The following is a 16972-nucleotide window of genomic DNA, read 5'->3' as shown; positions in this document are numbered from 1 at the left end:
CACTTACGAAAAAGGAACAAGACTTGCTCGTGTCCGCTACCTTGGGCAATTGTTAGATCTATTGGGTAGTTTAAGAAGGAAATCAACCGCGCACTTGAAACATTCGATTCCCACTCGGCAATCTTGTAAATCAGTTTTAATAGTTATTTAAATTTTTTACAAATGATTGTAATTAAAATACTATTAGTATAACTGAAGATTCTTGACCGAGTTTAAATAAAGATCTACTACTACTACTACCTTCACATTCTTCCATTCCTCTGAGTAATACACCTATTCCCACGTGACTGTACGAGCTATTTTATGAGGCTGGTTAATGCATTTACTCTGATGAGGGGCCAACCCTCAAAACGTCAGCTTTGAAACTCTTTACGGTGGGAAATTTACATTATCAACTCAGTTGATAATACCAAATTACCTTGTAATTCTATCCCACCGACGTGGCAACACAGTTTCTTTAGAAACTTGCCCCTTTGCTTGACTGGTAAAAGTATGGTATGTTACCGTCGGAGAAACGCCTGCCTCAGGCCCCTTTCTGTACTACTACCGTTTCGTTTGAAAACGCATACTTCTTGATGCGTTTTTGCCGGTTATCCACACTAAACTACTCGGATCGTGTAGCGCTGGGAGAACCATATGTGATCGGTTGGCACTTTTAGAGCGCCTTTCGATTGAGTTGAAAACAGGTGAAGCGCGGGAAAACGCGAGTGATCAGGTCACGATTGGTTTTAGTTTTATATCTGATTGGTTGGGAGGATTGCACGAGTTTTCTGGACCAATCACAGAGAAGAGTTGAATAAAATTACCGGATTTTTTGTAAAAACTGAAATTGCCCTCGTCATTTTGATTGACAGGTTCTCCCCGGTTTTCACCTTAGAGCTTCGTTTTACATATGAACACCTAAAACAGGTTACTTTGATGAAAGTCCAACTTACTAATTATTTCCCTAATTAAAAAAGGTCTGGTTCCCTTAAAACAGACTGACAACAATTGAAAACGATCATGTTTATTTTTGCACAAGGCCAGAAAAATAAATTAAATACCCCGTTATTTGGACTTCTATCTTAATTGAACGCTGGGAAATCTTCAAGGTGACATATTCAGTGGTTAAAATTAGATAATTGATTTATTTATTCGTTTTTCTCAAGACATTTGTTCTTGATAAGAAACCATGCACATTTTCACTACGTGTGGCTTGATATCAATGCATCTTCTGTACAAAATTTTCCCAAAATTATTCGAATTAAATTTCAAGTAAATAGAGCAATCTCATTCCCAACGTTTTTGAAACGCTTGTTAAAAAATCGTTCATTTAAAACTGCAAATCATTTGCGATGATTTCTGGACAGTTTCCGAATTCTTCCTTACTTCCTCTACTGCATTCACTCCCGCCCTTAGCGAGAGCAGAAATTTGCTTTGAAACCATCGAATACATTCTGTTCTTCTCAGAAAATTACAGCACTGACTGAAGTAATTCATGATTGATGCGGATATTTGTAGTCATCGATTGGTACCACGGTTTCTTTAACACTTTGTGGTGAGACCCATCTCAAGATGTAATGAGAGCTGCCTGCCTTGTCATTTGTTCCTGGAATAAAGCCACTGGTTACCATGGGGACAAATCAAACACTTTACTACTATGAATAATGGGGTAAGTTTCTAAAGAAACTGTGGTGCTGCCTCGGTGGGAGAGTATAGCAGGTAATTTAGTGTTAACAACTGAGTTGAAAACGTAAATTCGCCACCGTAAAGGGTAAAAAAGCTGACCAAGGGCTAACGCTCGAAACGTCAGCTTTTTTACCCTTTACGGTAGCGAATTTACGTTTTCAACTCAGTTGTTAACACTAAATTACCTATTTTACTACTATGAACGGCAAGCCACAAAGTGACCGCAGCGGTCAAAAGTCTACGCATGTGCAAACGCTAAAGCGACTACGAGGCGGTCCAAAATCTAGCTGTCAGGCAATCTCGAGCCCAAGGATCATTTTAGCTCCTTGTCACCGATATGGTAGCCAGAAAGCAAGCTGTCTCGCAGGAATAATAAATCAAAACTATAAACAACCACACGAGCCAAGGAGTTATATCGTTTTAAAAGTGTATAGGAATATCGAAAGGGATGAGATAGTGACGTGGAAAACTAACCTGAAAGACGCGCACCTCCAAAAGGTTGCTGACCCACAACAGATCCAGTTGATTTGTCGTTGATATAAAAGTTACCAGCTGCATCTTTCAGAATATCAGCTGCTTCTTGGATAAAATATCTGCAAGGTTTTTCATCCCAAAATGCAAGAGTAAACGCACTTTCGGTTCACTAACATATCTAATTTCGACTCAAAGCAGATAAATACTAACCTGTCTTTTGCAAAAATGGACCCGGTCAGAGCAAATGGAGAAGTCTTGTCTACCTACGAGGCAGCAATAGTGAAATATCAAATCTAAAGCACAGGAACACTTCTGTATTTATTTCCTCCACAAGATGGTCACAGATTCAGACTCATTCAAGATGGTCGCAGATTCAGCGCGTTTCGTTTGCGCGTCGTAAACCAAAACCAAATTAAAAACAGTGCCCATCAAAACAAACGAAAATAAAGCGATTTTCATTTGAGTGTCAAAAGTAATCGAAAATTTTCAATGACGTTGCTTTACTTCGCATTGTGATTGGTCCAGAAAACTCGCGCCACTCTCAACCAATCAGACACAAAACTAAAACCAATCACGACTTGATCGCCTGCGTTTTTCCCGCCCTTTAGACTATATGGTTGTTTTCACTTTTAGTCCTCATGAGCTCATAAAGGTATTTTCTCTTCTTCTGATAGGTCGTTGTTTTGAGTTAACGAAACTCAGTCGAAAACTGCTCCATCAGAACCCAGAGTATAAAAAAGTAAAACTGACAAAGGTGCCGGAAAACAATTAACCGGGTTTGAAATCGGTTTTAAATTTATCAGCTGATTGGTTGAGAGTCTGCCAATCACAAAGTGAAGTAAATTAAAAAAACCAATACAATGCTAAATAATTTTCAACAAACCGTTGACAACTACACTCCTATATTAGCTAACAGTGCTCTTACTAATTGAAGCGTCTCCTTGCATTTTTGGTCTGGGTATACGTATACGGTAAGAACAGGGCCGAAAATTTCCTGAAGAAGAAATTAGACAGAATCAAACAAAATTAAAAGAAATGAATGAGGCAGTAATCAGAACAGTACAATTTATAAATCGTAAAGAAGAAAACTTTTGACAGAAATGCGTTTACCTCGTTCATGAGTTTGTCATCGGGTTTCTTAGTCTCGATGATAGTTGGTTCAACAAAATAACCCACACTAAGGAGGAAGAAGAGAAGGATTTCAAATTACTTAAGAACACAGTTTTCTAAAGGTATACGAAGTACAAGTTATACCTCGCAAATTTTATTATTGTTATTTCCACTTTTGTCGTGTATCGACTTCTAGAAGTGTCTGAAATCAGCGGATATCGTTACGAAAACGGACCCAGTTTTTGAAATCGGACCAAAACGTCTGAAAACCGATGTCCGAAACCAGTCAATACCGTCCAAGAACGGACGCAAGTGTTCGAAAGCGGAGGAAAGTCTGCTATTTTTTTTGTCTGAAGTGTCCGAAGCCGAACGGTACTGTTCAAGAACAGACGCGATCTTCCGCAAACGGAAGCAAGTGTCCGAAACCAGATGGTATCGTCCAAAAACATACAATTTTCCGAAACCAGAAGCACAAAAAGTCTACTTCAGGAAGATATCGTCAGTTTGCGTTTACTTGCGTCAGTTTCCGCATGTTTCCATGTGATCTGGGACTCCTGCGCCCTTTTTTCTAGCCCGCAGAACAAGCGTAATTTTGTGTGGCAGGCGGAGGCAAGTGCGTGGCGAGCGCGAAGTGCGAGTCGCGCGAGGGAAGAGCAATTCGCGCTCACCTCGCGCATGCCTCCGTTCGCCTACAAAACGGATGAAAATAAGCCCGTTCTGCAGGCTATAAAACGGGTGCAAGTGTCCGAAATCAGATGGAAACGGACGCAAGTTTGCGGAAACGGACGATGTCGTCCTGAAGTAGAACGGTACCCTCCGAAAATCAAATTGTAAATAATCGGTGTCATGCAGAGGAGGGTATGAACAAGAAATCACTGAGAAACTTAACATTTACTTAATTATCATAATGTACTATTATCCTAATAATAACACTAGGAGCAGCGCACAGGAAACATCCTTCTGGTAAACTCAAGTCAATCTCACCTGTCATCGCACTTTCCTCCGGCAATAATACTGAGATCTGGGCTTTCTTTGGCATAATCGATGTACTCTTTTATTTTCTTGTACGACTGAAAAAAAAAAAAAGAAAAAAAATCACTGGAATGTTAATCACAAACCTAGCTATGTACTTCCTCAGGATCACAAATTAGGTAAAAGGGTTTTACCTTGCCATCAATAACCGCTGACACAAAGGTATCGTAATCCTCTGGCTGCAATAAAAGATAACATTTTAACAACAGGTTACAGCGCTTTTCGTTCAAGTGTCGTTAAAGCAAAACCAAAGTTATCACAACAATCAATTAGAACTAGGAAAAATAACACAAGAAGTCAATGAAAAGGCAAAGTAAATACGAGTAAATCGCTTATCAAAAGCGCAGACAAACGAGGGCAAAAAAGACGAGATCGGTGTTAGTTTCGAATCTGATCGTTTGAGAGAGTGGCACGAATTATCTGGACCACTCACAAAGCAAATTGAAGCAAAACCAATGCAATCCCAGATTACTTTCGACAAACATTTGAAAATTACTGTATGAAGCGTGACAATCAAGGCTTGTTAAAATTAAAGATTGTATCAGTGTACCCTAGATAAGATGTCGAGAAAACCTGTTATGTAGCAAGCTTACTTACCGAACCCATTTTCAGTTCTTTGTGTTTTTGAATAAGAAGTTCCTTAACCTAAAGTATGAAGAAAAAGGACTACTAGTAAAAACCAAAAAATCACAGGTATATTAATTGTATTAGTAATTAAGTAAAGACTTTATTTATAGGGCCGGTGCTTAACTCCGGTTTTCTTAGCAAGAAACGGCTAGGAGTATTGCTACTCCCCCCTGGGTGGGATGCTAGTCCATCGCAGGGTTACCCCCAGCATATTTGCTGGTACCCATTTGTATACCTGGGTGAAGAGAAGCACTGTGAAAGTTTCTTGCCTTAGAACACAACACAATGACCCCGGCCAGGGCTCGAACCCTCACCACCCGATCCATAAGCCACCGCGCCTCCACGCTATTAATTGCATTGATTGAAGTTAATTATTTAATTAAACTCATTTTCTAGGTCTGTACAGTAACCTACGGAGCCTCCTTTTTCCTCTCTAATCATAAATTGGGATGCAAAATAATCGGGGCCTTAATTTACAGTATGAGCGTTAACCTCAAGCTTGGGAGCATGAGGTATGTACCATTTGATGGAAATTTCTAACTAGGAATTCCATTCAAATGGCTAGCGCCCCATTATTTGAAAATCCTTCCTTCTCCTTATACAGACAGCACCTTATTACATAAACTTTTAAAACAATTTTATTTAGCGATTACAACATTCGTGGCGTTTATTGTTCAAGTTACCTTATTATGGCATTTTTTCAAAATAATGAGATTTGCGAGTTTATCCTGCCATGCAAATTTCAAACAATGAGGTAAATGGAAAGCTTACCTCTGCCCACTTGGATTCTGGAACATAAATTCTTGAACACGCGGAACATTTCTGACCACTATACCCATAAGATGCTCTAATGGTGCAGTTAACCACCGTGTCTGAAATATTCCACGAATTAAAAATTGAATTAGAATTTTTAAAAGAACTTTTTCAGAGTATAGAGTTGACCATTTAAAAATTCCACGTAAAGTGTTCTCCTTGATTTAACTAAAGGAAAACGGGTGTGCGCGAGGCTTGCATGAATAAGGAGGATTTACCCTACTAATGGTATTCTGAAGACTTTCAGAAAACTATTAATATCTTTAAGGAGTTAAACTCTTCGATAGAACATACTCAAGACTGTAAGGCTGATTTATACTGACGCCGCTGTGGTTATGCCGCTTGTTCGACGTCTGTGCGGCAAGTTACGAACTGAGTTTCCTCTTTTCGGATTTATGGCCCCTAAGCGAAGCCCTCGAGCCATACGGAGTGCTGCTATTTCATTAGTTAGTTACTATTAGCAATTATGAAACTCAAACTCAAACAAACTTTACCTATGTCAGCAGACTCGTGTAAAAAGTGGAAATTCTTTCCTCCACATTCTGCAACCACATACACAAGATAAAAAAAAAGGTTAAAGAGTTTTAATCTTCATATTAAGAACCTTTTCAAAAACACCCTGCTTCAAAACTGAGATTTCACAAACCTCCAATTAATCTTGGGAAGGTTCTGCAAACAAAATAACAAGTAAATCAACAGTTTTTAGTAACTTCCAAGGCTGGGTTCTAGATCTAATTATATATGCCTACCAACCTCACTGGTTGGTAGGCAAAATGGTTCCTCCAAAATCATGGCTTTCCCAAACTTTTTATACAATCTTGAATTCTCAAGATACTGTATGTGATCAATGCTGTTTGAAAATAGCAGGATGATTGTACCTCAGAAAATCACTAAAAAGCAAACACCTTTTTGATTTTTCCTTTATTATCTGAACAAGATTAAGGCTAGTGGTTTTCAACCTGCTTGAAACAATGTTTCCAAGATTTCTGAGCCATTTAACACTCTCTCTCAAACAGTGCCAAAACATTTTCAACCAAAAGGGAGAAGTTATGTAAAGAAAGGAAACTATCAATACTAAAGGGACATAGTTTCATTCAACCCTTTAACCTCTAAGAGTGACCAGCATCTAATTTCTCCTTAAAGCACACCTCTGAATCAAATGTAACGGTGACAAGAATAAAGGAAATGATCAACAACTGAAGAAGCTCATGATTGTTAAACAAATTCTCCTTGTCAGCTCCTTAGGAAATGTACAGTGAACAGTATGGAGAATATGTCTACTGATGCGACAGTGTAAAGAGTTAAAACATCAAATTCTTTGACTCAAAATTGCACAAAAAGAATGGCAGACTGAGTGGAGCGTTGACTGAGTGTGGATAAAGTATTTTTAGACCTTAGAACTGAAATGGTTAACAATAATGTATGAGCTGGCATGGTTGGCTTACCTGTATATATCAATGTTCTCTGCGACATTTTTCCAAATGTGTCTAAATGTTCTAAAGAAATAAACCAAAGTGATCACAATAGTTTACACAGTGAAGAGATGGAAAATTAGCCTGCAGTGCAGGTGTCTTATTAGGGTGAATTAACGTTAAGAAGCATGCAGTCGTTTGTTCAACTGGCCATGTTTGATTTGGATTTAGAGTCAACCATGGGGGGATGAAGAGAGGCCAAAATATTCACTCCCCCACCCCACCCCCTCCTCATTTTTTAACTGCTGCTCACCCCCAAGGTACAAATTTCTTTCTCTCCCCAGCCTTCTGTTGCCATTAAAATTAAAGATGACAGTCATAATTTTGCTAAGAAAATTCTGAGCACTTGCTTCCCAAAATTACACCTGCCCTGCAGGCTGATGGAAAATTAGCAGCATTTCTTTATGCATACATTTTAAAATCAATTGTAAATAGACTATGTATAATTTACTTGAGGAAAAGTTGAAAAATTATTCAATCAATATAAAAATTGCTCATACTTGGTAGCCAGCTGCTGATTGCAAGGTGAGCCCACAATTCTCTTTTTCTCAGAGAGGAAAAAGGGGGGCAAATGACACAGGAAGGAGATAGGGTTCTGTGACTTACTCAACGCTGCCAGTAAAGTTAATTCCTGCTAAATGAGGTGATGCTGTTATCACATCTCCAAATGTCTTGCCAGATGATGGAATAAAGTTCACAACACCTGCCAAGAAAATAATAAATAAACCATTGATAGATCACACCTCTGACAGCACACAGCTCTGAGGATTTATGTTCATTTATCACTAATCAACTGAGAAAACACTAGATCATTTCCAGCAACAACAGCACAGGAAACAAAATGTATGCCCTGTATTTATAGTAGGATAGTCTCTGTACAGTCTCCTCAGAGGATCATAGAATTTGATTTTCTGAGAGAGAATGGTTATGAAAAGATAGGGTGTTGTTTTGATTTACAAAACCCGAGTGGAAGTCATTGTCTGAGTCAAGCTCCTTATTGACATCACATAATGACTGCAGAGCTGTCATAAAAAAGTTTTAATGTTTTTTGCACCCCAGCAAGTTACCAACCTCTCAAAAACTCAACCCTGACAATTGTGTAAACGTACATTTTATTCCTTGGATTTGTATTTACAAGTCTTCATGTGCCCACAATTAGCTTGAGTGTTATTATAAGTGGGTCGCGTGTTTGACCTAAAACTATTATATAAGCATTCACAAATTACTTATAACCTTATAGGATTGTGAATAGGACAAATTTACTGTTACAGAATAAATAAATTTACAATATCATATAGGGATTTTGAGGTACAAATTTAACGATTGACAAAGGATATAACATGTTGTGTCAAGGGTTATAGTGGGTCACAGTCTTTATCCCTTTTGAGTGATAACTAAATTGTCTTGCAAAATAAAACTACTTTGTCTAGCAGGCAGGTAATGATGATTATGGAGTTTATCAACTCAATAATCAAAGCAATATTTTATTTTGTTCTGCAACAAAATTCTCACTACTAGCCAACAAAGATATGTATGGCAATGAGTGGGGAGGATTTCTAGCTTAGTACATTTCTCAAGAGTGAAGAGGTTAATGACAGCCTCGGTCTCTAACCATTGTTTGATTCTAGACTAGCATTATTTTCAACCGCATATAAATAAACAATAAAAAAAAGATTCATTACCATCAGGAACACCAGCCTCTTGGAAGATTTTGTACACCAGGTAACTGGCCAACATTGTTGTTAAGGCAGGTTTCCAGAGAACAACATTGCCCACAATTGCTGGGGTACCAGCTAAGTTTCCACCAATAGCAGTGAAGTTAAAAGGTGAAATAGCAGCAACAAAACCCTGGGGGTGGCAGGGGTAAATATATACATGTTAATTGATGGTTTAACAAATAACAAAGGCAGATAACTCAAAGTACCATTCAATACAGTCATTTTGTTACCCTACTTTCCACCAGTACTTTTGCCCTGTTTTTCAGTGTACTAATGTACATAAAAAAATTATGCACTTCTGACTGGCTGAAAACGAGTGCACTCTCAAATAGTGTGCATGCTGCCAAAATTTACATTATTTTGTCTTGACTCTCTGTGATGTTTTTTCATGTATATTATTAACAAGTAAAAACATGATTTCTTGTGCAACTTAGCATTGTAAGCACTTTTTCAATGTTTCAAAGATTGCAACTTGCACTTGCCCTAGGGGCTCATGCAATTTTTTTGTCTTCAAAAAATTTACCTGTGCTTATTAAAACCAAATGGCACCCAAAATCATGTTATTACCAATACTTATAACATGATAATCTAATTTTATGTATTTTGATGCCCTTATAAAATAAAATGGCATAGTGGTGGAAAGACAACAAAATGTATTATAACATAGCTAGTAAATTTGTCTAATCAAATTCAATTGCGCAAGTGTGCTTCATATTCCTATTGTGCACGCTCATGACATCAGCAAACAAATCCCTCATGAAAAAAAATTTCCATCAGGTTGAAAATGTTATAACACAATTGGTTCATATGTCAGCTGTACGTTCATCGAGATATGAAGCACTTGGGAAGTTTGGAGAGCACTCAAGAAGCTAGAGTGGCTCTTGGCTATGCCTTGAGCAACTCTTACACATCTTTCGTGCTCTCCAAACTTCCCACGTGCTTCATATCTCAATGAATGCACGCTGACGTATGAACCAATTGTTAATTTTAAATTTTTATTTAATTTTTAAATAAACCTGAGTGAGTTACCTCCAGACCTCTGTATTTGAGTTGGTTGATTGCCCCTCTAGATTGGTGAAGCTCTACACCATCATGCAGTTCCTGCAATCAAATCAACATAAACTGTCAACAACTTAATTCGTGATTCCAAGAAGAATTATTTCGCATCATTAATCAATGAGAATCAGTCAAATTATAAACAGCTTTTTAAGATAATTGATAAACTACTACAAAGGAAAACAGATATTCAATATCCCCCCTGCAAATCGCCCACTGATCTTGCTAACAAGTTTATTAAGTACTTCACTACAAAGATAGATAGAATACGGGGTCATATAACGACTGCTGCTTTCCCTCATCGAGATACAGTTGCTGTTGTTGACAACGCCTGTCCATATTCTTTTGATATTTTCAAAATGGTAACAGCGGATGAAGTTCATACATGTATCATGAATCTGGCTGCTAAGTCATGTGCTCTTGATCCTCTTCCTGGTTATGTTACAAGAAATGCACTTAGTGTTCTGTTGCCTTTCATTTCCAAAATCATAAATATCTCATTGGAATCTGGTCAGATGCCTTCGCGACTCAAGGTTGCAATGTTACGCCCGCTCCTTAAGAAATCTTCTTTGGATCATACTCAATTCTGCAATTATCGTCCTGTATCGAATCTTTCATTTATTAGCAAAGCAATTGAAAAATTGGTAGCTAATCAACTTATCTCCTATATTAACGATTATGAGTTAAATGAGACATTCCAGTCGGCGTACAAGAAATATCACAGTGCTGAAACTGCACTTATTCGTGTTCACAATGATATTCTTTCTGCCATTGATAATCGTCGAATCGTAATTTTACTGTTGTTAGACCTTTCCGCTGCCTTCGATACAGTCGATCATACCATCCTCCTCTCTCGTTTACGTGTACGGTTTGGGATAGCTGGGAAGCCTCTATTATGGTTGCAATCTTATTTATCGAATCGCACGCAATATGTCTCCGTTGATGGTGGTACTTCGACGAAACATGACCTTAAATGTGGAGTGCCACAAGGATCTGTCTTGGGACCCATCTTGTATTTGCTTTATACTTCACCGCTTTCAGATATCGTAAAGAAATTTAACCTGAGCTATCATTTTTATGCTGACGACTCACAGCTTTACTTGTCTTTCCAACCAACCGTACTGGGTGATAGGGATCTAGCGGTTTCTAGCATCGAGAGCTGTGTGGATGAAATCAGTCATTGGATGATGGTTAATCGTCTTAAATTAAATCAAGACAAAACTGAATTATTGGTAATTTCCGCTAAACATCTTCCAAGACCACTCCTTCACGAAATTTCAGTTGCTGGTGAGACTATCCCTTCCGTGCAAAAGGCGAGGAATATCGGCACTATGTTCGACAGCCATTTTTGCTTTAAGGATCATATTACTGACATTTGTAAATCTTCTTTTTATCATTTGCGAAATATTAGCTATATCAGGAAATATCTTTCAGCGACCACTACTGAATTGCTGGTTCATATGTTTGTATCTTCGAAGCTGGATTACTGTAATTCCCTTTTGTATGGCCTACCAGCCTACGCTATAAAAAGGCTACAACACGTCCAGAATGCTGCGGCGCGCCTCGTTACACTTACTAAAAAGCATGATCACATTACGCCTGTTCTTTTCAATCTTCATTGGCTTCCCGTTAACCAACGTATTATTTTTAAGATTTTACTTATAACCTACAAGGCACTTAACAACCTGGCACCGTCGTACATTTGTGATCTGCTTACATCTTACACCCCATCGCGTCAACTACGCTCATCATTCAAGCACCTTCTGGTTTCTCCATCCTATAACTTGAAAACATATGGCGCAAGATCTTTCTCTGTAGCAGCACCATCATTATGGAATGCTTTGCCAAGTGAAATTAGAAATGCTCAGTCTGTGTCTGTTTTTAAACGTAGATTAAAAACTTTACTCTTTAGAAAAGCCTTTTATAATTAATATTAGCTGTCTTAAGTGTTTTTTTTTTTTTGTTTTTTTTTTGTTTTTTTTTGTAGGCGCCGTTGAACAGTAGGATACTGGCGCGGTATAAATCTTTTATTATTATTATTATTATTATTACTATTATTTATAATTAATATTAGCTGTCTTAAGTGTTAATTTTCAAGTTTTTTTCTTGTAGGCGCCTTTGAACAGTAGGATACTGGCGCGGTATAAATCTTTTATTATTATTATTATTATTATAAATTTGTGACTTGAAAAGTGTCTCTTACTGAATATTCATTGTGACTTCAATTCTGAGGTAAAAATTTTACTTGCAACTTCAAATCCTTCTGGGCAAGTTGAAGAGTACAATCATGTAAACTGGATTAAATTGAAAGCCATCACAGAAAAAAACTATAATTTAGATATATTCACAGTCATATATTCATCAGAATAAATGCACACATTTAAGGCAAAGCAATGAATAAAACCTGATTAGAAACAAAACAAATCATGTACTGGTACTGTTCACTAGGCTTTCACTACCCCACCCAGGCAGGCCAATGTCCATGAACTTGAATGTTAGACCACATTCAATAGCCTATTGCTTCAAAGGTGGCCACCCTCTAATAAGCGCCCTACCCTAAATAAGTACCCACCCTCCTTGGCCAAAATGTCAACCAGGCACCCCTCACAAATAAACAACCCCTCCTCCCTCCCTTTCTTAAATAGTAAGGATACAAGGAAAACCTGTTTCTCTTGCCACTTTATATACAACGTTTTACACTTCTACTACAAAAAAATAAGTATAGGAGATAAGTTTCTTCTTCATTCCAGTTCTTCCTATCTCCTTGTGCCTGCAGAGTTCCTTTATGTGCATCATCCATTCTTTTCATTTTTTTTCTTATGCTTGTGGTAACGTCATAATCACCCCTCAATAAGGTGCCCTCCTTCTTATAAGCACCCATCAATAAAGTGCCCTCCTTCTAATAAGCACCCCTCAATGAAGTGCCCTTCTTCTGATAAGCACCCCTAAATGAAGTGCCCTCCTTCTGATAAGCACCCCTTAATGAAGTGCCCTCCTTCTGATAAGCACCCCTCAATGAAGTGCCCTCCTTCTGATAAGCACCCCTCAATGAAGTGCCCTCCTTCTGATAAGCACCCCTTAATGAAGTGCCCTCCTTCTGATAAGCACCCCTTAATGAAGTGCCCTCCTTCTGATAAGCATCCCTCAATGAAGTGCCCTTCTTCTAATAAGCACCCCTCTCCTTCAAACAAATACCCCTCAATGAAGTGCCCTCCTTCTAATAAACACCCCTTAATGAAGTGCCCTCCCTCTAATAAGCACCCCTCAGTTAAGTGTCCTCCTTCTAACAAGCACCCCTCCCAATAGGAGAAATTTTAAAGAAGTGCCAAGGAGCTTATTCAAGGAAATAATATATAATGTAAGGAATAAAAAGACATGTGACTTATTTGATAATGGTCATAAAACCTTTCAGTGTTTTAGTATTTCTAATACTGGTTTTTACCTTTGCATAATGAATTCCAAATCTATAAAAATCAGCTATCTCCTGAACACAGTCAATATCAGCCTCAAATGCAGTTTTAGCCTGAAAGAATCATATTTTTATTCTTGATTGAAAATAAACATTATTAATGCATGTCATCTGTCATACATTTACTATAACTTAACCATCACTAACCTGAACCCTCAATAACTCACACCTCCCTCTAATTCAAAGCAATTTTTATTCCTGTCAGGTCATATATTTTTAACCTTTGATAACTCAAACCCTGTCAAGCTAAATCTGTCAATATGTGACAAATGAAAACAAACAATGTACTGCAGTCCAAAGCAATTAATATATTTTAAAGCATCCAACTAGTCATTGTCCTTTTTTTGCCTTACACGAAACTTGTCATTCTAGTACTTAAGGCACATTTAACCCTTTAACTCCCAGAAGTGATTAACATAAAACTTCTCCCTAAAATATCCATACATTCTTCAGCAAACAGGTAATGAGAATATTCAAACTTATCAGGTAGAAGCCGCTATCTTGATCTAGCACCAAGTTCTCATGACCAATTTACAAGGAAATGTGTAGCAGCTGCATGGGGAGAATTAATAATTAGATCTTGGGAGTTAAAGGGTTAACTAACAGTACTTCACAAGGACTTGCTGCTTAACTCCACCTTCTGATGTATACTGCATGAATAGAAAAGGTGAATATCTTTTCTCTTATTTCAGGTCTTTTGTTTTCAACTCCTGATAATTCAAAACTCCCAATAACTTCAACCTTTTTCAATTTCCCTTTACCATAATATCAGTATGCATATTCTCCACACTTTTCTATATACATTTCCTAAGGTACTGTCTAGGAGAATTTGTTTAACAATCACAACTTTCTCTGGCTGGTCATCATTTCCTTTATTCTCATGACCTTACCGTGTGATTCAGGGGTGCTAGTATGAGAATTTAGATGTTGATCGCTCTTAGAGGTCAAAGGGTTAAAGGTTAGAGTTATCGTGAGACGACTGTAGTCTACCTAGGACTCAACACACCTGTCCCACCATGGTGACAGCTAGAGATGGGATTCTGTATTTTCCCGTAATCAAATCTGCAACCTTGTGAAAGATGGCTGCCCTGAAAAACAAAAAAGAATAATGCCATTGAGACAAATTGCCCAAGTTCAATGAAATGGTTTAAACCTCAAAGATCTCACCTGTGTTCAAGAGGTGTACGTTCCCAATTCTTTCTTGCAGCCATGGCACTGTCAATGGCCTCCTTTATCACTTCCTACAACCATACATATAAACAATAAATCATTTAATTACGATGTGTCCAGACTTCAAAGGTTTATTTGGATCCAACATTATGACCAGCTCTCAGTTGCCTTGTTAGTTCAGTTGGTAGAGCACTGCACTGGTATTGCAGAGGTCATGGGTTCAAATCTTGTATGGGCCTGAATTTTTTTCAGGTCCTATTTTCAACTACTCGTTTCAGTAATGTTCTTAGCTGCAAGGATCTCTTAATTTCATTTTTTCACCACAGTGCAAATATATGAATTTCATATATCTAAAATCATTATTCATCACTTGGATGGTTTATTTGGATCCAACATAATGACCAGCTCCCAGTTGGTTTGTCAGCTCAGTTGGTAGAGCACTGCACTGATATCGCAGAGGTCATGGGTTCAAATCCCATATGGGCCTGAATTTTTTTTAGGCCTTATTTCAATTTCTGGTTCAGAAGTGTTCACAACTGCAAGGATCAATGCTATAATTGTTTCTTCAACCGCAGTGCACATATGATTTATATTTTCTAGTATTTTGAATAAATAACTTATTACAAACAAAAAGAAAACAATTACCTCAGTTGCCATGTGAAATTTGGCAATCTTCAGAGAGTGGTTGTAGGGCTACAAAGGAAATAAACAGAGAAAACCAAGCTAAGGATACAGATTCATTTTATTAAGATATGTAAAATAATTCTTTCAAGTTTTGCTACCAGTAAGGGGGCTAGCACAAGATGTTCAAATGATGCTGTAACATACCACCACTTGGTATCCTGTGTTTCCAGTATAGATTTCCTTTCCACCAACAACACATGGAATTTCCAGGCATACACCATGAATTCTCTGGATTTCTGCTTTCAACTCTTTAAGGTCAGTGCTGCCTGGGTTCAAGTTCGTTGCTGGTTCATTGGGAGGCAGAGAAACTACACTTCTAGCACCAAGGATTCTGGTTAATAATAATCAGAAATAATTACAATTAAAAATATAACAGTTCAATGACACAATGGTGATGAACAGACCATTGCTGTTTGTAAATAAGGTTATTCAGCTAGTGTGCTAATTATTGCTGAGCTACTATCTAGAATAATTTTGGAACAGGAAGCTGGAAACAAGAAAAAACTTTTCTACACCCTGTACAGGATAAAAGATCCTGATGAGGAACTTCAACTTTGTGGATAATCTCCCACCTTATTGTCACTTAGAGTCCCACCCAGCCGAAAGTTTCAGCTGTCAAATTTATCAGTGTTGATAAAAACTTCCGAAAGGGAAAAAAATTACCTGTTGTTACTGATGTGACTAGGAAATATTTAAGATATAATACTAAAAATAAAAGTCTGTTCGTCTGCTTTCCATTTTTAGAACTGCGATTTTATTTTAAATTGAGAAGACCTACTAATTCATAATTGATTCCTTTAATAAATTTTTTCACAATCGGTACACCCAAACAATGAAAAGAAGATTTTTTTTTTCATACCAAAAGTAATAAATCTTTTTTAACATAAGTTTGCTTTTTACAAGGTCATCATCACTTTTAGTTCTCTCTGACCTGCGTGTTCCAACAAAGTTCACAAAATTTCCATGACATCAATCGGTATTTTTGTTATTGCTAAGGCGTAGAGAGGAAGCGTTTTCATTCTTGGTCAGCCTCCAAAAGTTCTCTATTGTACATAACGCTCGTGATCAAAAGAGCGGAAATGACCAAGCGTTTCAGCCGCAAATTCTTTCGCCTGTTTAGCGTTGTAGAAGAAATAAACGATCTCAAGCTCTACGAATGTGGATGCTCTGCCAAAGCATGTTATAAATAGGATATTTCCTATGCAATGTCGTGAACCCAAGTGTATTAAATAGCTAAATATATCCCTTTTCCCCCTTAATTAGCTTAAAAACCTCCGCAAGTCGCATAAGCTATTTAAGAAGACTCTATCCTAAAAAAAATCGAGGATTTTCATTCATTCACCAATCCCTGCGAACAGGGATCGATCGCGTTGCGTAAGATTGCAACAATTTACGGGAACAAACATGGCTTCGTTGGTAAAACCTTCAGCATTATAAATACTTCTGCCGCATGAAGGGCACACGAAACGAAAGAAGCATACCTCAGGCCTTGACTTCTGACAACCGATCGCGCAACCAGCATGATTAAAAACTATGAAAACAGCGCAGAGAAGTGAAACAGAATTACGAACATCTTCAATTTCAGTCCGTTAAGACACACGTTATTCTCCAAATATGGTAAATTTGTGGGCGTGTGTGCAGTACTATCCAATTAACTTAACTTCGAGACGAATCATCTT

The 16972-nt window shown here is 37.7% G+C and overlaps 1 protein-coding gene across 1 annotated transcript; it reads right to left on the bottom strand.

Annotated features, from left to right (window-relative positions):
• Positions 1-990: 990 nt before the first annotated feature.
• LOC113678619 (delta-1-pyrroline-5-carboxylate dehydrogenase, mitochondrial) lies at positions 991-16967 on the bottom strand. The gene is made up of 21 exons (XM_089214333.1): positions 16775-16967; positions 15438-15624; positions 15255-15302; positions 14607-14680; positions 14446-14527; positions 13413-13493; positions 9944-10015; positions 8879-9044; positions 7803-7899; positions 7170-7220; positions 6371-6393; positions 6219-6266; positions 5683-5783; positions 4882-4929; positions 4419-4463; positions 4237-4322; positions 3253-3319; positions 3068-3136; positions 2353-2405; positions 2143-2261; positions 991-1588 (listed from the first exon to the last, which is right to left on the bottom strand). The coding sequence occupies exons 1-21, from the start codon at positions 16813-16815 to the stop codon at positions 1476-1478; spliced, it is 1671 nt and encodes a 556-aa protein (XP_089070459.1). The 5' UTR covers positions 16816-16967; the 3' UTR covers positions 991-1475.
• Between the last annotated feature and the right edge of the window lie 5 nt (positions 16968-16972).

Source organism: Pocillopora damicornis, chromosome 8, assembly GCF_964200805.1.
Source record: "Pocillopora damicornis chromosome 8, jaPocDami1.2, whole genome shotgun sequence".
NCBI lineage: Eukaryota > Metazoa > Cnidaria > Anthozoa > Scleractinia > Pocilloporidae > Pocillopora > Pocillopora damicornis.
Note: the sequence above shows the minus strand (reverse complement) of the source record. Positions and strands in the feature narration are given on the sequence as shown.